General features: G+C 38.2%; 1 protein-coding gene across 1 annotated transcript in view; it reads left to right on the top strand.

The window, feature by feature from the left end:
- The window catches only part of PMS1 (PMS1 homolog 1, mismatch repair system component), a 46,789-nt gene that overhangs the window by 5,748 nt on the left and 16,169 nt on the right, over positions 1–24,872 (top strand). The window contains 8 exon segments of the mRNA XM_035899028.1: positions 1,679–1,861; positions 3,931–4,033; positions 5,672–5,835; positions 16,566–16,682; positions 20,453–20,575; positions 21,345–21,416; positions 22,563–22,706; positions 24,036–24,872. The exon segment at positions 24,036–24,872 is cut by the window's right edge and continues 24 nt beyond it. Of these exon segments, the coding sequence (XP_035754921.1) occupies positions 1,679–1,861; positions 3,931–4,033; positions 5,672–5,835; positions 16,566–16,682; positions 20,453–20,575; positions 21,345–21,416; positions 22,563–22,706; positions 24,036–24,872 (1,743 nt within the window).

The following is a 24,872-nucleotide window of genomic DNA, read 5'->3' as shown; positions in this document are numbered from 1 at the left end:
AGTAAAAATTAGAATGGAAAAAAGGTGTCCATGGTAAAATACTCAAACCCTTCATTAATGCATACAGCACTGGGTTGGAAGGTTTCTCATTTTTCTCTCCTTATGTGTTTTTATATTCAGTTGAGGTGTATTGCTTAGGTTCTGGTTTGCTTCCCAGTAGGAGGTTTACTCAAATATTGGCAAAAGCATTGTTTTTCACCTGAAGATAGCTTTAGCACTATTCATTAATACGGAAAGTGAAAGGTACTCACGTTTCTATTGTGTATCAGTTAATTAAGTATATATAGTTTTGTGCCTACATCAGACGCTTTTGATGTTTCCTAATGCAGATTATGTGTCAATACAGATAATAGCTTTAGATACCTTCCTTTTCATTTTAATTGCATTATTTTTTTATTTTGAGAAATAACCCTAGTACATTATATTTTTTCATAACTGTGTTCAGTATAAGCCCAGATGGGACAACGACGTTAGTTCTATTTAATCAATCAGCTTTCTGTGAGCAACCATCACATGCTCTGTACAGCATCAGTAGTGGTAGCTACTCATTCAAGATATTCTTTCTAAGCAAAAACAGTTTTAAGGTCAACTAGACATATTACATACTACAGCACATTTTTCTGTATGTTACATCATAATCTTTTCGAAGAGCTAGGCATGCTTCTGTAAAAGAAGTTCAGTTAGGGATCCTGCAGCTCTAATTACTTTCTCCTCCTGGCTTGTGATTTTTTTGGGTGCGATTTACATGTGCAGATTATAATGTAGCTGGAAGGAAGCTTTTGTTTGCTGCACCTGTTTGAGATGTTATAGAACCTGAATTCATCTTTCATCTAGCTGTTCTAATTATCTGGGGTTTCAGAGTTTTACCCCTTTTATGGTCGTGCTTATTGAAGTGACATATTTAAATTATAATTCAGTAAAATTTATATTGCATATATCTTAAGGTAAATCACAAAGATCAAACTTGGCTTCCTTGAAAGCTGTTTTTTAAAAGAGCCTCTCAGTACTTTTACTTCTTTCTGTAAAGTATTGTACCTCTTTGCAAGCTTTCTTATTTCTGTCTCTATTCATGCCTTGCCCCATTAGAATTTCAGCTTCTGTATACTGAGACACAATATAGAGACTGGAAAACTGCTGAAGTAGTGAAATCACATAATTCAAGACTGGAATTGAAAACAGTTCTAAGTGAGGGCCCACTGAATGGAATGGATGCAGGCCTGCATTTGTGGTGATTTCAAAAAAAATTGATACCAAATAGGTAAGAGAGGTGAAAAGAGGTGGAAAAGTCTTTAGCTTTACAGCTGTAGATCTCTTTCTGAGCTTAGGTTTTTCAAATTTCATCATTGTTTAAAAAAATTGTACTTAATTCCTGTTTTAATTTTACTGTATCTATTTTAACCTGCTGTTTCCAAACTACAGGGTATGAAGGTATGAATTACATTATTTAATTAGAGAAACCATCACAACTATCCATCACAACTATCCTAACATGTTGCATTTTCTTTTTTTTTTTTTTTTTTTAAAAAACAGAGACATTTAATTGTTGCTAAGTTTCTCCAAATAAGCAAAACTTCCAGTTCTATGTGGATGGCCAGAGGCTGTAACCTTAGCTGCTTCAAGCTTGTGTCTTAATTCATTTGGTTTTTTTAGTGATCTCTTGGTTTTTGTTCTTTTTTAGGAGGATTATGGATTTAACAAAATAGAAGTAAGAGACAATGGCAATGGAATCAAGGTTGATGATGTTCCAGTTATGGCAATTAAACACTACACCTCAAAAATAAGCTCTTCTGAGGACCTTGAAAGGTTGACAACATATGGTTTCCGTGGGGAGGCTTTGGGATCAATTTGCTGCATATCAGAGGTGAGCAGTTGCTACAAATTGCATTGTGATTTTGTGTGTGTGTGTGTGAAAGTTTTATTTATCAGCACAAAGACTTTAAATTATTCCAGCAGTCTGCTAGGGATATGTTTTCTGAACAGTTTGTCTCATGTATGCTGCCTTTTCCCTACTCCCCAGAAGTCATGTCATGTGGTTAGGAAGCAGTATGGATTTCTTGTTAGTGTCAGTCCTGCCTTTCTGTCATACTGGTTAGAGCAGTGCTCTATTTATTTTCCTCAGTCAGAATAGGTCAGAGACAGATTGCTTAGTGTTCCCTTTTCTTTTATATCAGGGTATAGATACATGATTCCTTAGAACACTGGCTTATCCTCTTTAGTGTTACCAGCAAATACAATGTCAAAGAGTATGCCTGAGTTTGCTGCTTGAATTAGGGTAAATCAAAATGAGGAACAGCAGATGGTGGTGAGGAGAAATCACTTGAGGGAACTGATGGCCCACATAGCTACCGTTCCATTAAGGATTTCTGCCTTGATGTTATCTAGGTGATCAGCAGTCATGGGATCTTGCTGGGTTCCTTATTGCTCCTTGACATGTATATGACTGTAGTTGCACAAACTTTGTTGTCCATATGAGTAAACAGGAACCCGCTCCTGTCTGAGTCTGATCCGTATGTTTGTGTTAAGAAGACTGGCAGTGTGCTGATACTTAGGATATTTGTTGACTGAAAGTAAGTTGGTTCAAAACAATCTGAAAAGTTTTGAGGCTATTAAGGGCACAGCATCTACCTCTTCCATTGTGCTTTGCCTTTTTGTATTCATGCTATGCCAAGGTCAAGTTTTTGATTCTTCTTTCTAAGTCTGCCAAGGATTAGATCTTGCCAGAAGATACTGATATCTGTGTCTGATTGGAACCATCGAGGTCAGGAGAGACATTAGAGCTTGACTCCTTGCTACCTTGGGTACAGTCATGTTGCACGAAGCAGGAGTGGGTTGTGTGTTTGGATGGAGATTTCCAAAGATGCTTTCAAAAGTGTTGGTGTTTTGACAGATGATGACAGACCTCAGTCACTGATTCCTTCTAACGAGTTGTCAGAGCAGGATGCCAACTGTTCTGAGCATTTAATCAGCCCCATGGTATGTTTCGTAAGAGATGGGAGGTGGCCTGTGTGTATTAAGTACTTTAATAGGTATTACTTTAATCCTTGGATCAGTAATTATGTTAATTAAACACTTCTGGCATTAATTGCATTCTGGCTACTCGAACTGCCCCCCTGAAATTTCATTTAAGAGGTACTTTACTATTGGCCCTTAAGTAGGTCTGTAATATTGTCATTTCCAGTTAATCAGTTATTGTTTTTTTTCTCTCCAGAGGCATGGCTGAACTCTGAATGATGCATAAGAGACATTAAAATAAACCAAAATATCCTGAAGCTCTATATGTGTGAAAACCTTTATGTCTTTCAGGTGGTTCAAGTGAAGTGGCTCTGTTGTTCAAAATATCAATACCTGAACTCAGGGAATTGTAGTTTTACTGAACTTCTGGTGTATGACTGGTCTTACTAAAGCCAATCTGTGTATATATGTATATATATGTATATATGTGTTAATAGCTTACAAAATATGTAACTACTGATTGCTAGATATATTTGGGTGTAGAAAGATAATAATACGATTTTTTTGGTCGTATTTGTTATGTTTGTGGAATCTCACATGAATTTAAGTAGTTGTCATAGTATGCCTATGGATGAAAATGCAAAATTATCAATTGGTTTAGTTGTTTATTTAACCTGCGTTTAGAATAGAAGATATAGGGGTGTGTGTTGTAGGTAGTAGGGAATGCTATTCTTTATGTATTACTGTGACAGAAATGTGTGGCTCTTAATTAAATGGATGGAGAAATGAGCAGTAATGCAGAATGTTTCTGTGACTGTGTAAGAAACATCTGTAGAAGAAAAATTTTATAAACTAATTAAATGTAATTATATTGACTAAAATAATGCAATGGTAAGAGTGGTAGCAAAGCTCATCTAAGCTCGTTCTGAACTTTGTGAATCCTTGATTAACATGATTTTTTTAAATTACTCTTTTCAGGTTTTGATCACAACAAAGACAGCTGCTGATGATTTCAGCACTCAGTATGCTTTGGATAGCAATGGGCATGTAACTTCCAAAAAGCCTTCCCATCTTGGGCAAGGTAGGATATCATTGTTCTGGTGTTGCACTGTGATAGAAGGATTTTATGTTTCTCTGGGGCTCTATTTAGTGTTGAAATACGGGTTCGGTACTAGAAGGCTGAGTATGAAGTCTTTGCAGCTGTAAATATTTCTTGCCTTATGTCTGCCAACTGAGAATGTGTTGTTATCATAAGAAATAATACATCTTGGAAATTGCTTTAGATAGTAATTATAAACTAGTTTCTCCTTCTCTGACTCACTTCTTCAAGCTGACAGTGGAAATAAAAGCCATAAAAATTCAATGCCCAAGGCCCAGGCAGACATTATATAAGTATATGGAAGATTTGTTCAGGATCAAAATAATGTTTCTCTGCAAAGCAAAATCCTTGCTTCAAGGAGGAAGAGTTGCCCTGCTGCTATATGATGGAGTTGCTGGAAGCAGCATAGCTGTATAATCAGGCAAAGTAACAGGTCTTTCTAACCTGCAGAAAGGGTATGTCACTAGAAATCCTTCTGTGTGTTTTTGTGGAAGATTAAAGGTTGCCCTCACCTCAGAGGTGGCCTTGGTGGTTCAGACATGGTGTAGATTTGGGGTAGCATCTGTTCTACTTTGTGCTCTGCTCAGCTAAGTGTTGCTCAGTGAGGACCATTAGAAGACCACACTGTGTCCTCACATTCGCACTCTGGCTGGTGTGTATTCCCAGAAGAGAAGTGGTTTGCTCTTTCCTTGTGACAAGAATGTGCTCCTGAGGAAGCAGTTGCAGCTCTTCCATAAGGCTCAGCTTTTCCTAGCTGAGCCACAGCAGCTGCTTCTTAATACAGTGCCTACAAGCTGCTCCCCAGCTGGCTGCAGCACTTGTACACCTAATGGGGAGCTGGCTGCCAACCCAGCTCCCTTCCTCCTTGGTGATAACTAGCCATGGGGAGCCATTAAGCCAGAGAAGCTGTTGAGTGCTGGTCAATGGGCAAATACTGAAGAAAGAGCTGAAGTGGAGAACTCTTAATTTTATCTAATTTTAACCAGGGACTCTTTCAAAGATTTAGGCTGTAGTCAGAAAGCCTGTGGGTTGCATTGCCTTGTCTTCTGTCAAAATTGTTGAATGATTGACTGAATTCTGTGACATATTTAATACTTCGCAATATCCTTATGGGCTACAAATTCATGTGATTGTGTTGGTAGATGAATATTCCTCCTCTTACTATGTACTGTATCAGGCTCTTCAGGTACTACCCTAAAGCAAATGCTTGTGCAGGGCCTTAATTGAACTCCATGTTTCTTTGCCTCCAGATGTGTCTGATTAGATTCTAGTCTGTTAATCATTTTGCTAATGGATGTTAATTTAAGAGTCTTCAGCTGCCTTTAGTGCTGATTCTTGCTATTGTCAGTGTGTATGAAAGAAAGCTTAATGCTGCAATCATAACTCTAAATAAAGGAGGGGAATCACAGCTCTTGAGGTCTATAGGTACTTTTTCGGGGAGGATGACTGCTAATTTGGTATATTTCTTCTCATGATAATATAATCTAATTTAGTGTCACTAGGGTTTATTTTGTATACAGCAGCATACAGACAGGTCTCTTCAAGTAAAATGAAGTTTCCTCAATATCCAGTCAGTGGTATGCCTTCAGTATAATTTCTACTTGGGTTTTTTGCTTGCAGGTACTACAGTAACAGTCCTAAAGTTGTTTAAGAATCTTCCTGTAAGAAAGCAGTTTTACTCAACAAATAGAAAATGTAAGGAAGAACTGAAAAAAGTCCAAGATCTACTGACAGCGTATGGTATCATAAAACCAGATGTGAGGATAACCTTTACACATAATAAGGTAATAACAAGTTTTTCTCTATTGGCTGTCTTAAGGCTCAGTTTCTGATGAATTTATGCAGTTCATCTAATACTTACATAAAATCTTTCATTCCTAGGAATTTTCTTTCACCATAGGTTTGTTTTGAACTTCCACTTCTTTCTTCCCTTACATAGATGTGTATTTATGACGATTACAGATTATTTTACATGCCAGTAGTACAAGAATGATTTTACATGCTATTCATTAGTAAAGATGGTGGTGGTGGTCTGCAGAACAAAGCAGTGAGACCTCACTAGGCCACAGGGCGTGATAAGTGTTAACCTAAGCCAACTGAAAAAAAACTCTCAAAACTTATTTGGTTAGGCTGTCATATCTGGATAGACACTATAGCACATACAGGTAGCTTGCTGTATGCTGAGTCACAAGGACTTAATGCATAATGATGGTTTTGTTTGAAAAGGCTAAAAAATTCAAAACAATTTGCAACATTGGTGTAAGTAAAAGTAACATGTTATAACAGTAGGCTTTAGTTGAGGTAGTTCTTTATTTAGACTTGGGGGAACAGATTCAGAGGCTGCTTGGAGGCTACTTTGACTCCACAGCATACTGAACAGTAATTTCATAACACAGCTACAGAAATTGCACACACAACTACAGAAATGACACATTGAGCAGTTCTCATTTACCTGAACCCAATTTAACATAGCTAATTTTATTGGCTGTACTCCTGGTTTTGTCACCTCTGAGAAAAAAGCTATGCTGAAGAATTTGCAAGTTGCCACAAAGTAGAGAGTGACATCTCATGGCAAGATCATTCAGCAATTCTTTTTCTGTTCTAAAATAATTTTGTTTGTTGATCTTGCTATTTGGCCTGTTCACTGAGCAATTTTGATCAGTTACTCTATCAACTAAACATTCACACTTCAATTCCCTTTTGGTAGGAATGATGCATGATGCTGTAGTTTCTTGAAATGACAGCAGATTGGCCATAATTTTCTGGAGTTGTATAACATGCTCTGATTATTTTTCTCTATGGATTTCTAAATAGCAAAGCGTCGATATTAGGAAAAAAAAAAGCCAGCCTTCTGGCTACAGAATTATTATTCCAAAGCTGAGAAAGTGTAGCTACTTTCAGTCTTATTCCATTGGGACTGCAGAAAGTTTGAAACCAGAGTTTTCAGGGATGTGCACTTCTTAGACTGTGTTAAGCTCCTTGACTTATCTAGCAGTGGCTCACAGGTCTTAAATGTTGGTTAATAAAACTAATTTTGTCCTTTATTGGTGGTTTGGTTTTGCTCTCTGACAAGTTGCAAATGATTTTTTTTTATGGTATTTTGATTTCATCCCCTTTGATTAGACTATTAAATGTCTTGGTTTTCTTTTTTTTTCTGTACTTTTTTAATACAACGGTAATAATGTGGAAGAAGTAGATCACATGTCTTTTTCACAATACCTACTTTGAAAATTATATGGATAGCAGCATGCTAGTAGCCATTGCATGTTGTTTTTGACTACCTATCCTATTAGCTTCAGAGTTAAATTCTTCAATACACAATTTGAGTAGGTAAATAAATGAGTATATATACTACCTGTGAGCAGTATTATTCATTGAAACGACAGAGATGGTGCTGATTTTTTGAGCTCTTCATTTTGCACTGCTAGCTTTATGTTAATTTAATTTTTTTAGAAAAAAAGGAAACAAGTAAGAAACTGCTCAGACATGTATCAACACAAGAGGTCGCTCAGTAGCTATTGCTGAGCAGGGAAAATTGAAGGCTTAAGAAATTGTACAGAAAGCTTAGTCTGTGTATTTGTGAATGCTTTAAAATAGTCTGAAAAGTGTTTCTACTGCTATTGTCATTCCTTACAAAATGAAAAATTACCTATTGCATCATACCTTTAAGAAATTTAAAATTCTGAAATTCCAATACATAATAACTTTCTGCAGGTCTACATGCATCCGTTTTACCATAATAGCACAGAACATGAATATTCATTAGTTCTTTTTCTTCCAGATGCTAAATATTACTGTCATTAAAATTATAAATTCAGATCAGAAGGTGTTTTTCTTATAGTGATATATATATATGTCTGTGCTAGAATACTCTACTGAATAGGGTTGCTTGTGAATTTTTTTTTGTGGAGGCTATTATATTTTTTTTGAAATGTACTAGGACAAAGAATCAGCTTCTTAGAATGGTGTTATTTTTCATGTAGCTCATAGATTATATATTAGTTTAAAAAAATTGTATGTGGAATTATTCAGAGGAGTTCCTAGAACCCCAGATTCTTGAGGCTGAGCCAATACTTTCTGTTGCAATGGAAGAAGATACACGTCAGGAGTAAGATCGGGTTCCGAGGCTTAAAAGAGCAAGAAGGTAGCAGAGATGAGGTATTACAGGAGACAAGGAAAGATGGGTCGAAAGAGTAGTAAGTGAAAAAAGTGTAAGTGAAAGTGCATTTCAAAGAAATCTTGAAAATTAATGACAAAACCAGTACATGTTAGGGGGGGAGGAAAAAAAAGTCTTTAAAGTCTTATATTTTATAAGAAATGAAAGTAAAATGGAAGAAAGTGTAGCCCTAGCTTTACTGTGGCTGAAACTTTCACAGAAGTATCTGAGGTTAGGCATCTGAAAATGGTTGCCTAACTGATTCTAGCAGAAACTTACTTTGACAAGTCAGGCCTCTTACTGAGCTGTTGAATATATTTATGTTTGCACAATACATCGCATGTTTTATTTCCACCATGTTTTTTGTTTTTTTTTTTTTTTTAAAGGTGTGTGTCTTGTGCTTCTGAACAAAATTTCAAATTTTTCTTGTTATTGGGCCACATTTCATATCTGTGTTAGTTTGGAAAATATTACCATCTGATTTCTGTGAAGAACCACAATGCTTTTCCTGCCTTTGGGTTGTTTTCTAGTAAGTAAGAAAATAGATATCCTTTTATCAGACATCCTAGGGTTCACTTGTTGTGTATTCTCCATCAGTGGCTTTCTGAGATAGGAAATGCTCAACTGCTTTTTCTGCTCAGAATGTTTTGTTTGTATTGGCAATAAATAATGAATCACTTTGCAGATCAACCCTTGAAGTACTATTGCTATTTTGACAACTTGGATTAGCTAGGGCTCCTTCTTTTTATGAAGGTTTATCCTGCCAAGACATTCTTTGAATACTGATAATGTTGATCCTCTTGCCAGTATGGTTATGTTAGAAAGAGGTATTTTTCTTCTTTCATCACCATGTTCCTTGAAAGCATATTGAATAATGAGACAGCCAAATGGAAATAATTTACATGAGTATTCAGCAAGTTTATTTAAAGTTAACATTATCTGGAGGCGTGCTAAGAACATTCCAAAGTCAGCTACCGCTTAAACCGAGTCAAACTCTTCAGCCTGAAATGCCATGTTATAGCCACCTATGAGCTCTGGCTGTACCTTACTCAAGGTGGAGAAGACTCTTCCCTGGAACAGCAGTTTTCACACTCTTCACTGTTTAACACCAGTAGCCCTCGACTCAGTCTCACAAGCCACTGATGTTCAAGAAATGCCTTTGTGTGTTGAAAGGCTAATGGTACAGAATACTTTAATTCTGTTCTAGTTGCCTTTATTCCACAAATGCTGAAATGAGAAGACAGATGATAACTATACCTGTTTTAACGATTTCAGATACAATAGGGGCTGACAGGTGGCTTAGATGGTGCCTGTCATCATGACCATTTAGATGGTCATACCATACACAACTGGTCCCATGTCTTGTGCAAAGCACAGATGGGCCATAAGTAGACTCAATAAATTTTCCAGTTCCTGTTGAGGAAAAATACTCATAAAGGAATATTTTTTTTCCCCCCAGTGTTTTTCATGCATAATATTTTGAAGCCTTGGTTACACACAGTTCTGCCTAGACCAGTGTCTTGTTTGTGTCTTGAAAGAGATACGGGTCAGAACTTCTGGATGCAAGAGGTCCATTTTAAAGCTATTATTATAACTGTGGGTGGTATTCTTCCCTGAACACCCTTTGTGGTTGTAATCAGTGTTGACCTAAAGGATGCCATCTTCTTTTTTTTTTTCTTTATGGTAAGTCTCCTCTTATTTCCAAAGTTGGATAAGCTCAACCTACAGTCTGTATCCAGTAGTCCAAAACCAGTTTGTTTTGTCTGAATCCTCTGTAATAAGTGTGAGTTTTTTGAGACAAGCATAAGTGCATGTAGTGGGTTGACCCTGGCTGGATGCCATATGCCCACCAAAGCCACTCTTATCACTTCCCTCCTCAGCTGGACTGGGGAGAGAAAATATAACAAAAGGCTCCTGAGTCAAGATAAGGGCAGGGAAAGATCACTTGCCAATTGCCAGCACAGGCAAAACAGACTTGATTTGAGGAAAGTAGTTCAATTTATTACCAATCAAATCTGAGTAGGATAATGAGAAATGAAAAACAATTCTTAAAAAAAAACCACCTTCCCCTCACCCCTCCCTTCTTCCTGGGCTTAACTTCACTCCCAATTTTTCTCTACCTTCTCCCATCCAGTGGCACAGGGAGATGGGAAATGGGGGTTGGGGTCAGTTCATCATACGTTGTCTCTGCTGCTCCTTCCTCCTCAAGGGGGGGGGGTCTCCTCACACTCTTCCCCTGCTCTACCCTGGGGTCCCTCCCATGGCAGACAGTACTTCATGAACTTCTCCAGCGTGAGTGCTTCCCATGGGCTGCAGGTCTTCACAAACTGCTTCAGCGTGCGTCCCTTCCGCGGGGTCACCAGCCTTCCCAGCAAACCTGCTCCAGCCTGGGCTCCTCGCCCCATGGGGGCACAGGTCCTGCCAGGAGCCTGCTCCAGCAGGGGCTTCCCATGGGGTCATAGCCTGCTTCAGGCATCCCCGGGCTGCAGGTGGAGATCTACTCCACTGTTAACCCCCATGGGCTGCAGGGGGGACAGCCTGCCTCACCATGGTCTTCACCACAGGCTACAGGGGAATCTCTGCTCTAGCACCTGCAGCACCTCCTGCCCCTCCTTCTTCACTGCCCTTAGTGTCTGCGGAGTTGTTCCTCTCACATATTCTCACTCCTCTCTTTGGCTGCAAACGCACAGGATTTCCCCCCCCCCTTCTTAAATACATTATCCCAGAGGTGCTACCGCCATTGCTGATGGGCTCAGCCTTGGGCCAGCAGCAGGTCTGTCTTGGAGCCACCTGGCATTGGCCCTGTTGGGTGTAGGGGAAGCTTCTAGCAGAAGCCACCCCTATAGCCCCCTGCCATCAAAATCTTGCCACACAAACCCTGTACAGTGCATTAAGGTAAATTTACAATTTTTAATAATGGGATTTTAAATTTAGCATTTTTAATAATGGGTTTATACTTTGCATTCCCTCTCAGTGCTTCCAAACTCTGTTGTAGCTGCATGTTGAAAAGAAATCTGCATTGAGCAGAAACAGCAGGGCGTAAGCTCCTTGAGTTAGAAAGGCTACTCTGTTTAATGTAATGATGATAGATTAAGTACCTCCCTAATCTGTGTATCTTAAACTATAAAGAGGAATAATGATTAAGAATCTGCAGCCAACATGCTTTCATGCTGACCTGGAACATAGCTCAGTTTTTTGAGAAAGCCAAACAGAGAGTTAATTATGGTGGGTTTTGTGATGAGGACACCTGTCCACTAGGAAATGCACTGAGACCCTCAACTCAATTTACATCAGCCAGGGAACAGCTGCCAGATGGTAACTACTTTTGGTCAGTACCAACCTGGTTGAATTTGAACTGGTGACCTAGAGGTGAAATGCTTTATATCCTATTACTAATTCCTTGAGGTTTCCAGTTTCTCATCCATCACTTTTTTCAAATGACAGCTCAGTATATGTCTGAAATCTCAAAACAATTACTGTTTCACGCATGCAGTGTGTGCTGCAGAATCTGAGATGTGCCTTTAGCTCTTGCAAGGCTTTCACGATCACTTTGTATGCTTAAGAAAGGTTAGCAGAAAAAGGATGTTTCTAAAGCTGCTTGGGAGTTTTCCCTCTTCCTTACCAATGCACTTTGTCACAGTTAGGTATGTTCTCTGTTACGTTTGTTAGCCACTATTTTACAAAAGTCTTTTAAACCTCTTTTACTTAAGTGGAATTCACTGTAACAGTGTACATCCTCTGAATGACAGTTTAGGATTAGAAACTCTGTGGTTTTTTGTCAGTAGTTTAATTGATTTAGAGGTTTGTTTGGTTGGGGTTTTTTTCCTTCTGCTATGGAAGTGGAATTTAATTACCCACAGTTGAATATGTGTGGTTAAAGCAGCCAAAAAACTTACAACTCTATAGCCTTTGTAATTCTTGAAAGGCTCTGAAGACGTGTTACCAGTTGAAGGTCCTTGGCTCCTTGTAATATCTCTTAGCTGCTCTCCCAACTTACATTCCAGCTCCCACATCCAAGCATTTCTCCTCTGCTTGATGCTCAAGAAAGCCTTTTCACTGAGAGGGTGCTCTTGTATCACAGAAGGGAAATCTGAGTAGGAAATAAGTCAAAATTTGTAGGGTGAGCAGTGCTGTGGAACAATGTTGTCTTAATAGCTGTAATGGCTGATGCCCTTCAGGTAGATAGGTAAGTCATCTGCATCTGATGAGGGGAGAAACGGTGCCTTGAGTTTCTCTATTGCATACCTCTGCTGGTAGTTGTCCCACTGTCACTGATGAAATGGATGGGACAACTGATTCCTTGGGAGCAAGTGTAAAATATATGGGGAAAATAGTTATGATTATGTAGGGAGTTGCATTATTTTTCTTTATACTAAACTGAAAAACTGCCGTGACTTGTGTTTTCAAGGGAAGATTATGCAAGAGCTCTCTTTTAGTGAGATAACTTAGCATTGATGTTAAAGCAAGATACCAGTTATGGCATGGAGCTGATAAAGAGCATCGACACTTTTCAGGGCTGGGTTTTTAAAGAATGTGGTTAAGACTTTAACTTGGTGTTGTCTTGATCTTAGCTGGTAGGTTTTCTTCTACTGCAGAGAATGTGCCAGCTCTTGCAGCTAGGTGTCTGTGCATCATAAGCAAAAGAGGATATACGCATTCTACAAGGTGATGTCGTCTTGTTTCCCTTTGGCTGGATTCAAACTTTTGGTATTATTGCCTAGTTTGTTCCTGTTTGTATGCCCTCTTTAGCAGGTAGGCAGTGATGTTTTCAGTTTTGTTGGAGCCTAATAAACTATTAGGTTTTAAGTTGGGAAAGCTAAGGAACATACTGGCCCAAAGAGTTAACTGTCTGCAGTGACATCTCAGATGCCAGGGTGACAAGGTTTTTGAAGCATATAAAACAAAATCAGAGAGACTGTGAAATACAGTTCTCTCTTACAGAGCTAACTCAGATTACCAACCTGCAATGCTTGCTCTACTAGACTTTTACACCCTCAAACTTTATTACAGGATAAATAACATAATGATTGTCACAAAAATAAATAAAAAATTAGATGGTTTCTGGGTAGTAGAAGTCCACTTGGTTAAGTTACTGCCATTATGTAGTAATAAGTTAAATGGGATGAGTCCGTTTAACTTGTAGAATCATAGTTGCACTGAAGTAGCCACAGTCAGCAACAGCATCCAGTCCCCAGCTCTAACTGAGATTTTTCTTTTTTCTGTGATTGCAAATCCTTGTGGCTGCTGGTAGAAGTTCTAAAACGTGAAGGATAGTCAGAGACAAGGAGTGGCTGCATTTTTTCTCTGTCCTTCCTCGGTGCCTTTGAGGTGACAAATAATGAACAGCTCTTGTTCTCCTTAGTGCCATATACCAGGGACCCCGCAGGGAAGAGGTGACATACTCTTTCTCCCCTCCTTACACATTTTTCAAGGAATCTTCCTGGGCTATGTGTATGCATCCTGAATTAACAGAGGTACCTGCTCGATGTATGCATGTACGTTGTCATCCTCCAAAAAAGTATGCATATATCCTAGGGCTGGGTGGGGGTGGAAAACACACATACACACACACACTTATCTTCTGCATATGTGCAATAGATTTTATATATGTTATGACATTTTGTAAGATCTAGATCGTGTAATCCCTTTCAATGAAACAGGGAGGTGGGATATATTTGGCTAGGTCTAGCAAAACCTAAGATGGGCCATATGTAATAATATATCTTTGAGTAGGCTGTTTCTGCAGTGTCATCATACTGACTAGAGTCAGATTCTTCCTTGGCTCATGATGGACACCCGCTTTATATGACCTAGAAAAAAAAATATGGGGGGTGTGTGCGGGTGTGTATTTTTAGCTAAACTAAAGGGTATAAGCAAGGTTAAAAAAATAGGGTATTGCAGGAACCTCATGGAAACAGGCACTTTCTAAAATAAGTGGAACAGGTGTTGTTTCTTTGTGGATTTTTTAGTACCTGTTGATACATCAGGAGAGTCTAGAAAAATAATTTCCTTTAAATTACCAGCTATTCCTATGTTGTTGCTCCATAATGTTCAGTCAGGGCTAAAAATGAACACACAATCTATTCTGTCTTTATATAGTGTGTAAATTTAGGAGTTGCCTGGCCTCTTTAGTATGTAGGCTTTAATTTAACCTACAGTGGTAAATAGTTCCTAAAATTTTATCTATAGTTCTGAGTATTAATATCTAATAAATATATGACTAGTTAAAAATATGTCCTGAACTTATTAACAGTATCGACTTTTAGCAAGTTTGTATTTAATAAGTTCTCATTTCCACAGCTTTCTTAAAACCACCTTACTGAAGCGATCTTTTCACAGTCCTGAGTATCAATCATTCAGCAGGTCAAGCAGTGCAATAACCTTGCATTAATCAGCAGCTAAGATTTATATCTGTACCTGTGGCATCACACTAGTATAACCTAAAATAAACAGCGTGATGTTTATATTAGTCATGTAACAAGTGCCTTTCTCAGTTTGGTCACATGCATTTAATTTAAAATATATCCAGTAAAGAAAATATTGCTTGGCACTTTGTGTTTCCATTTTAAGTAATGAATTTTAAAATAGAAGCAGTACAGGATATGTTTTATAAGCGGAGCTCTAAGGAAGAGGACAAATTCTTTCATCTGTCCAAAATGTCTTTGAGGAGATTTATAGCAGGTGTAGAGGAGAGAGGCTGAGAGGCAGCATGCTTTGGGCAGCCCCAGGCTGTCCTTTGCTGCTGCCGAAAGCACGGTGGGGGCTCTCCCTGCCAGATCTGTGGACACCCAGCCCGTGGCTCTGCTGGCTCGTTTCTTCTTCTCCCCTTTTTGTGTTCGCTGCCCTCCCCGGCATAGATTGTCCTTTATGTTTGAGGAGTTCACACTTGCTGTGGGGTGAATGAGCTGAGATCCAGCATGTGCAAAGGGCTGTCAGGCTGGTGTCTGGGAGGTGAGTTAGATTCAGGCAGGACTAAAAAGCCCCACTTCACAAATGCTGCAGAGTGGATCTGGAAATGGAAAATTAAAGATTTGGGGAATAGTTTTAGGCTCAACAGCCTCAAAGCTTTACAATCCCACCTGTCCTGTAGGAAGAGGATATCATTTTACAGGAGCACTGTGTTCTTCTGTGGAATTCACCCCTCAAGGCCAGGAAATATCCTACTGGACAGGTGGAATTTTAAGGCTATGTATTGCATTTCTTGAGATGGGTGCATGTGTATTCTTTGCTCACTCACCATGCTTTCACATAACATCCTGTACCAGAATACTGTGAACTCATTTTGAATTTATCAGACAACTAGCACCTATTTGAAACACCAGATTTAAAGTGCCACTTGCTACATTTTTTTTTCCTTTTGTGCCTGAATGTTGCACATTGAAATACACCCAGTCAGCTAACAGTGACAGAAATAGATATAAAGTGGATCTGAATCTAGCAGTCTCAGTTGCCTAGAAGCAGTAAGCCAAGTAAGCAAAACTTTGTTGTTGTTGTTGATACGTAGCAATAAAAGTCAGCAGATTCAGAGTTAAATTTGTGGCTGTTTAGTATAGGACTTCTTGTTAGTGAGAGACAAAATTTCACCTGCCAAAGTAGCTAATACTTTCTGTATTAGCTGTATTCTGTGTACTTGACAGGTAACTTCTGATGCAAGTTGCAATTCATACTGCCTTACTGTATGAATTAAATCTTTGCAATAGTATTACAAGATATGTAGCTAATAGAGCAGATATCCTTTTATCCTTTTAACTTCTACGAAGTTTTCATTAGACAAACAACTGCTTTCCTTATAAATACTTCCTTAGAAACTGCTTTCCTTTCTAAGTAGCAGCCTTGTCATAGACCTGGAGTATCCAGGTGAGAGCTATGTATGGTCATCTAATAGCCTGATGTCTACCAAAATGGCCTATCTCTTAAGTATAAGTACCATAAGCATTGCGGTGCCCACCTTCAAATGTTGAGCACCGTCCCAGAGACAGTCATAAACCTTCAATTTATGTGCTTGATAAAAACACAAAGCCTACTGCTATATATCTAAGAGGAGAAGTAGTATTTTTATTTATTAGGTTTTAAGAATTGTTTCAGGTGCGGAAGTCCAGATTAACCATGTAATATCCATAAATACAAGCTTTGCTTAATTTTCCAATCTCTACGAGTCTAAATAAGTAATACAATATGGGAAGACATACCAAAAAGTACCACATCGTGTGTGTTAACACAAAGTTGTGAATGTAAGAGGGTCAAGGTACAGAATGTTACATATACAGTATGTGTGCAGTTGCATATGCATGTTCATAGACATGACTTGAGTTCAACAAATATAATGTCAAAAATTTGACTCTGTGCCATTTGTTTCAGGCAGTTATTTGGCAGAAGACCAGGGTGTCAGATCACAAAATGGCCTGTATGTCAGTTCTGGGAACAGCCGTTATGGGCAGTATGGTACCTTTTCAACACTGTTGTGAAGATCCTGAGGTGAGTTTAAACTTCCTTCTCCCAAATCTACTTAAAGTGTGTCAATGAAGAGAGCTAAATCAATATTCAATAAGAAGGAGACTTTGAAAAAGAGCCTGTTACCTTCAGATTGACATCCGATTAATGCATTTGATTCTGTTACTGTCCTCTGTAAAATTAATTGGTTTGGTGATTGAAAATCCACTCCAAGAATCATCTAGTCAGGACTCATGTGGCACTGATCAAATGGCAGTAAAAACAGTTGTGATGACAAATGCAGAATTGCTGATTGCTCAGAGCTGTCTAAGTTGGGATCCCTGGCCCACAGGCAGGTTGTGCTCTGATTAATATCTAAGCATTTCTGTCATTTTCATCCTGATGGCCTCTTAGCCTTATAGTCTAAAGAATATTCCCTCAGTTTCAGTGAGGGGCACCTGAGCAGCCAAACCCCCGCATACTTAGAAAGCAAGTTATGCACAATTTCCACTAAACATGTATTTCAAGGAAATACTAACTGGTTTTCAAAAAATTCAGTGCACTTGGCTTTCTTTACCCCTGTTGAAATTCAGGGAATTCCCCATTATATTCTCCTTTGTCTAATATTTTAAAAAAATTTTTTACTCTGCTTCCATTTTTGTTGGAGACATTCTTACAAAGGGGAGTCTTGCTACTGCTGATCATTCAAAGTTGCATTTTCCCATATCTTATAGTAATAAATCTTGACCGGTCACACAGATGAGATGAATCACCATCTGTAACGTCACAGTGGCTATTAAACACAACTTACAATGCTGCATCCATTTATTAAAGTCTGAATATATATGTGTGTGTATTAAAGTTTAATAGCATTATTCAGACTTAAATCTTGAGTTTGTCAGAATAGTTGTAGTATACATATGCAGGGAAATGAGGGGAAAAAAGCAAAGTTGCTTGTTGTAGTTTACAAAGTTTTAGTTGCTTTTGTCTGAACGGAACATCCAGAGTCATTCTTACATGAATGCAGGTTGGATGTGCCCCACAGGGCAAGTGCAGGGGGCTCCAAAGGGAAGAGACATGGGGGTATTTAGAAGGGACTAGCTTGAAGGAGGCACTCAAGTTCTCACATTACCTCTCTGCTATATCATGAGGCATCCATATTCCTTGAATAGAAGTTGGGGAACATTCCATCTCTCTCTCTGTCTCTAAATAGTGTGTAAAATACCACGTGCATCATTTATAGGTGTATAAGTGATCCATGCATATTGCTCATGAACAAATCTACATTCAGAAACCATGGGTATTTCTAAATTAAGCAGCCAAACACTATGAAATGACAGAATTAAGGTTGCCCGTGTAACCCTTTCTTTCTCCCATGTGTGCAGGTATTGGGATAGGTATTTAATGACAAGGCATATGCTACTTTTTTCCTTCCTGTTAGGTTGATACCCACATTCGGTACACAGACCAGAGGGCAGCTCTTTAATTCTTTTCCTTTTCTACTTGGTCATTGTGTAGCTTCATACTCCTTTGCTGCAAAGACTACTCTGAAGACAAAATTAATCTTGCTATAAACAGCTTTCTGTAAGCTGTTCCTTACTAACTGCAGAGTTAAAACTTCTGTGACAACTGATCCAGCAGTTTTGAAGACTGGCCTTCTTCAGAACATCTCCATTATGAACACTGAATGAAACGAGAACACATTTCAAGCTGACTCCGAAGTATGCAAAGTCAGGAGCTACTTGTAAAATAAAAGGAAAACTAAGAAAATAAAGATTTGACACAACTTTTTACACGTACAAAACAACATCTATGCTTTTCACGTCCCCAGTCTTGTAAATGGATGGATCTATTTTGGCTGAAAACTTTCACACAGGAAATTTTCCTAGTCTCCTCTTTTTCTGTGGAGGTTAAGTTTAGCAGGTACACATGCCACTGGGAAAAAGAGAAGTACTTAAAGACATTCTACTGTCCACTCATCACAGATCTATTTTAATATGTATATAAGTTGGGGTTTTTTTTATTGAAGTATTAATTTTGAAAACAGTTGATTTAATTTAAAAGCAAAAGTTCTGTAATGTCTTCCAGTCTCTGTAATTTTGTCTTTATACTTCATATGCTTTCCTATATGAAAATTCTAATAATTGACTAGTTTTAGAAATTGTTGCTAACTTTTAATGAGCATACTGAAATTCTGCATGGCTTTAAATAGTAACAGCAGTCAGCCATTTCTAAATCTGGCAACTTCTTAAATGAGTTATTTAGAGACTTTCAGTTTTGCTTTAATGTTGTCTGTATAGAAAAACATTGTTGGAAGTGAAAGACTTGTACAAATACTTGGGAATTAGAAAAGGAGCTTGAAGCATAGAGGAGGAACATTCAGGGAGGATGTGCTAAAGTTGCAGAGTAAAATCTAGAAGTGCTGCATGTTGTTTTTTGATAATCATCCAACAGATATTTGACACCTCTTTTACTTGACCAGTGGTGTTTGGTTATGTGCGACGTTGCTGACCAGAACACTCCAGCTTTAGCACAGAATGCTTATTACAAGGTCAAGAGGGAATAAGGGAGCACATGAGCAGATAGCTCGAGTGACGTAGATGAATGGGAAGGATAGGCCAAATCCCAGGGATTTTAAATTCCATTTTAAATGCATGATCATTTGGATTTTAGTAAATACAAGTGGTTCTGCCAAAAGCAAAGCTAACGAGGTCTGGTTTCTGCGTTCAGTGATCCACCCTGCTGCCAGAAAATTCTCCAAGCTTTCCCGTAGCTCCAAAATCTCCATCCTCATGATGCCCCAGTGTTCCTTCACCTATTAGATTAGGCAAGTGGCAGCGGGGCGATGTGTGGGGTGGTATTTGGGCTGGTCAGCCCATCAGTTCTTACATGCTGATGGATCCTGGCTTTTGAAAAGTTACAATTGCCTTTTCCTCAGTAAGGTCATTATCTTAAGGCTCTCCTCTCCAAACAGCTGTCAGTTATCACAGAAACTGTGGAAATATAATATCTTTGGGATTTCTGCTTCTTCATCAGATTGAATTGAAATCAATCCAACAGTTTCAAAGTTGCTTGGTTGAGGAGAGGGGGAGGTGATGGGACAAGCAGCACAAGTCATCGACCTCATTTTGATGTGAAAAAAGCCTAAGCTAAAGAATCTCAACAGCAAAATCTTAAAACTTGGAGTTAATGTTAAGTACTCGAATCATGTGATTTTCCGAGGCTCCTTCGCAGTGCTGTGTGCTCACAGGTTCTGCTGCAGTCTGTGAATCGTGGGTGCTCAGCACTCTTGAGAGTCAGATGATTTGGATGCAGGTGGCGTAGGTAAATTTAGGTGCCCTGAATAAATGCCCTATGACAGGCTATTTAAGGTGCCCTGTGTGTATAAAGGGAGGGATTGTGTGTTTTGGGCTTTCCCCATAGAAGTAATTCACTACTGCCTTCACTAGGTTGGGCAGCAGTGCGTGCCTTTTGCTTGTACAGGGGGTAAGTTGGCAGCCCTACAGTCAGCAAGCCTAAAACTGGCTGGCGTTGTTCTCCGCAGCCCTCGGCTGCAGACAGCAACCTGGTGCAACTGGCAGTCCAAATGGGAAATTTATCAATAAAATAAATACAAACCCATCCTTCCCTTTCTTTTTTTTTTTTTTCCTTTAAGTGCTTTTATTTTTTTTTGTATCATAACTTTCAAGAAGAAATGCATGTGTTTGAATGACTTGGACTCCTGTACAATTTCATTTTAATACCTCACCTCTAAAAAAAATTTCTTGGGGTTCTCTTTAAAAGACTTTTTCACTGTATTTGTTTTATCATTGCAGATAAATCTTTCTGGATTTCTCCCAAAAGCTGAGTCAGACAGTTCTTTGACAAGCCTTTCAAGTTCAGAAAGGAGTTTCATTTTTATAAATAATCGTCCAGTTCATCAGAAGGAAATACTGAAGGTAATCCTGTAGCTTTTTATTCAAGGAATAGAAATGCAACTACTTTGAGGACAGAGGCGCCTGTGCAATCTACAACCTTTTCCCCCACATAAAATAACTAGAGTATTGCAGGTGAAGATACTAGCATTTCCAACAGAAACCTCTTCCACAAGTCTGATGGTCCTGGTGCCTCAGTTCTATTCCATTTGCTGCAGTCATGACCACAGAGCTGGAGGTTACATTTATGGCTGTTTAAAAAAATGTAATGTCAGATACTCTATGCAAGAGACCAGAATAGTTGATTTTCTTTGTATAGCCTGCAGAAGTACACCTGAGGGAACTTTATATAGTTTCTTGTAAGATAATTCTTCTGAAAATCAAGTTTTGATTTTGTCCACTTCTTGCTGTGGGCTTATCAAGCAAATACGCATACTTTCCCTTTAAATATGTGTATGTATTGGATAAAAATGAAAGTGATAGTGCAGCAGCATTGGCTACAGCTAGGCATTGTGTAGGCAGAATTTGATACTCTTGGGTTTCTCACACTACTGAACCTTGCAGCACCTCACTTGGAGCAGCCTTGCTGTCCTAATCCTTGCCCTCCCCAGAAAAGAAAATCACATTCATGCCAAAGTATACGTGTAGGTTTTAAACTGGAGACAGTTAAGTAGTTTTCAGCTGCAAGTAAAGTTTTGTAGATGTAAACCCTGAACTAGTGTTGGTACATTAAATGCCAAATAGGGCTAATCCATCATCTCCATGTAGTGTTTTACGTGCCTGGTTCTTCCAGGAGTTCAAAGCTCAGCTGGAATCCCATGACAGAGACAGCTTTTTAACCAGAGCACAGAGGCCTAGATTCAAGGTGGGATTCAGAGTGCTGCCATACCAAGTAAAAATACATTGCCCTTCATTTAGGGCTATTCTTGTAGTAGTGCAAGTGATAGTTTTCCACTGTGCTGTTTGTTGGGTTTTTTTGGTCCAGTTTCTTAATTGTTTGGTTTTTTGGCCAGGTGAGGATAACAATACATCTGTAAGAATACATTTTGATGGGTTTGGAAGACAACCTATAGATCAATAACTATTATCTCCATGCTATGTATGGGGAAGAATTGCTGGTGAACCTCTTATTACCACAGTTCAGTGCCAGCTGAGGACAGACTGTGGGAATAGTAAGGTTAAAATAACTTGAAAATATTTAAATAAGTTTAATGTTATTTAAACAACATTTAACAATTAAAAATTAATTTTAAAATTAAAATTTAATCTGCAGCAGCTCTTCAATTTTTTATGCTTTCTATATTTATTTTTTTTGTCACATTAACATATTCTTTTCTCTAGTATGTATGTCTGCTGAAGGATCCCAGATACTAGAGGGAAATGCAAGGATCTACATTTGATCCTTCTAGTTAATGAGACCAAAATTCTGAAACAACTAATTAATTTTGTAGTCTTTTGGAGGAGTTTTTTTGAGGATTATAGAGAAAATAGTAAGTGCAAGCAAAGTTTGAGAAAAGCTGTAAATTTATAATTGGGTTAATAAAAGAAACAAATTGACCCTGTTCTGGGAAAAGGGCAGGTCTGTGGTGCAAGTGCTGCATTCTCAAACGGACTTTAGTTTGGCTGAAAGAGACAACGGTGTAGTTGCATGCTATATAAGTCGATTTTCTTTAAAAACCAAACAAATAATAGTATTTGTGTTGATTGAGGATAAGTATTGGAGTTGTGGTCCAATTTAGGCATATCATCTCTTCTTCCAAGTGTGATCAATACATTCGGTCGCCTTTTTTTTTTTAATTTATCTGTGAAGATGTGGAAACCACCAATAACTGCCTTTTTGGTTTTTATTCCAGAATACAGGTATATCCACAAGGACCTTTTTAGCATTCCTCTAACTTCAAAAAAACCCCCAACAAACCAGTTATGCTTTTATAGTGTCAAATTTTGTTTCTATGCCTTTGTGTGTATTTTATCGCCTTTACTAACATCTCTTTATTAAATCAATCTGTAGTTAATTAGACAGTACTACAGTCTGGTGGCGCACAAGGATAGTACTCGTTTATATCCTGTTTTCTTTTTGAATATTACTCTACCTGCCTCTGCTGTGGATGTGAATTTAACACCTGATAAAACTCAAGTTTTACTGCATTATAAGGTAACTAAGGTTTTAATCTCTTTTTGAGTTGTCAACCTTTTACTTATGTAAGCATAATAAGGGCTTCTGGGACTACTGAAATGTTTGAAGGTAAACAGTGCCACTAATTTTTTTATTTATTTTTTTTAGTTACATGATAGCTTGTCTTTATCACAGAACTGTTTTGTTTGAAAAGGATTGAACAGGCTAAGTGGAGGATTATTCAAAATTAATTTCCCAGTTGATTTCAAAGATAATTTTCATGCTGTTAGATATATGTGTATCACTTTGTTTTCAGATGTCTTTATAGTGGGAGAAGCTACATGGAATTATGATGTGTGTCCCTACATAAATCTCATGCTGAACTTCATAATTACACTAAGTAACCACTTTTTAAACACCACATACGTTAAGGTGGTCGGGGGCAGGGGGGAGAGTTGATTTCTAGTCAAAGCAATATTTTGGCATTATGTGTATAGATTATTGTTGACATCACTTAGATTTCAGGATATCTTGTTCATACTGTCAAGACCTCAAATTTAGACCATATATGCCCGTGTTTTAGAGGCTGTGTAGTGATAAATTTCTATAAAGTCACTTTCGCTTATTAGCAATTAATATGAAAAACAGTGCCCAGAAATTAAGGAGGCTACGTAGGTCAGGTGGTTATTCAAAGCAAACATAGGTAGTCACACCAGTATGTTAATCCTCTTCTTCACTGGAAATTTTTGTATTGGTCTACGTTAATCTTGTAAATGTATCGCCTGTTAAGTGTCACTCCTATGAAAATTAACACTGCATTCTCACATTTGGTCTAGTTCAAAACTTTCCTTTGGCGTTAGAAAAAGAGTTGTTTTTTCTTTTTTATATTGTGAGGTTTTTTTCTTTTCATTTCCATCATTTGGTGCAAAACTGTCTTGGAAGCATGCACCATAAAAACACCTGTACAAACATGCTAACATGAAATGGGAAGTTGTTGGTGCATCTGTCTTGACTATAAGCTTCTAACTCTTTATTAGGTGGGAATAGTTTTACCTGATACTTGTTTAAGCAGTCAATACCCTGTTAAAAAGAAAGCAGTTAAGCGGTTTTGTGATATCAGAGTAAACCAGTGAAGCAGAATACCTATCACAAAATATTTGAGGCTAAGGGTGTCCAGTTCGGAGTGTTTTTAAGCATGTGTGAACAACTGAAATGCAACAGTCATCTGTTCAGATCTGTCTGAAAAATATTCCGAATAAGATCACTTTGCTTATTGTTCTATATTCTCAGTATCTGTCAGTTACATTTTCAAGTGTGCTTGTGTGTGTGGCTTTTCTGTTTAGTTTTGGTGTTTTTTTTTTTCCCCAGGAATCTGTCTTACTTGCTGTTGAAAATGTGTTGAAATCACTATATGGGCCACTACCTGATATAGTCCCTGGTGAAAGTAATAAAACAGATGTTACCTCAGAAGACATGTTTGTTCATAGAACAGAACAAACAGATGTGGTTGTTAATGAAATGGGACCATCTGGAAATGATGATCTACATGCTCATACTTCATTCCTTTCATTCAGCAGTGATACGCAAAACTGTCAAGCAGAAAAAAACACAGAGATCTGCTTAAATCATCAGACATTTTGTGGTGATAATGTACGTAGTTGCCTGGACAAAAAAGAGGTTTCTAAGAGTGATGCCTTTCCAAACAGTTCCTTAAATTTATTGTGTGAGAAGGAAAGGAATGGACAGGATACAACCGATATTCAAAGTAACAGTGTTCCTGTGGACCCCAAGTCTAGAAAAGCCGATGAGCATCTTTTGAGTTCTGATAATATTGACGAAATAGAAAAAAATGAGGGATCCTTAGTCCCTAAAGACTTACCTGAAATCTCTGCTGATAATTGGAGTATGGGAAGTGGATTTAAAAACCACCTGGGAGACAACCTGGAACCTGTTAAGATTTTGATTCCTGAAGTTGGAGGAAAGCAAAGTGAACATACAGGTGAACAAAGCAATGATCCACAAATCTCAAATCAAAGCATAAAGAAAAGAAATGTGATAAGCGATAAATTCGGACATGTGACGGCTTATGACTTAATTAGTAGTAGAATAATAAAGAAACCAAAGTCTGCAATTGGTTTTTTCACTCAAGAATGTCGTCCAAAATTGATAACTGATAATCCAAAGACCAGCATGGAGGAAATCCTG

Source organism: Egretta garzetta, unplaced genomic scaffold (genome assembly GCF_000687185.1).
Source record: "Egretta garzetta isolate BGI_Z169 unplaced genomic scaffold, ASM68718v1 scaffold297, whole genome shotgun sequence".
Lineage (NCBI taxonomy): Eukaryota > Metazoa > Chordata > Aves > Pelecaniformes > Ardeidae > Egretta > Egretta garzetta.
This window is presented reverse-complemented; position numbering and strand designations above follow the sequence as displayed.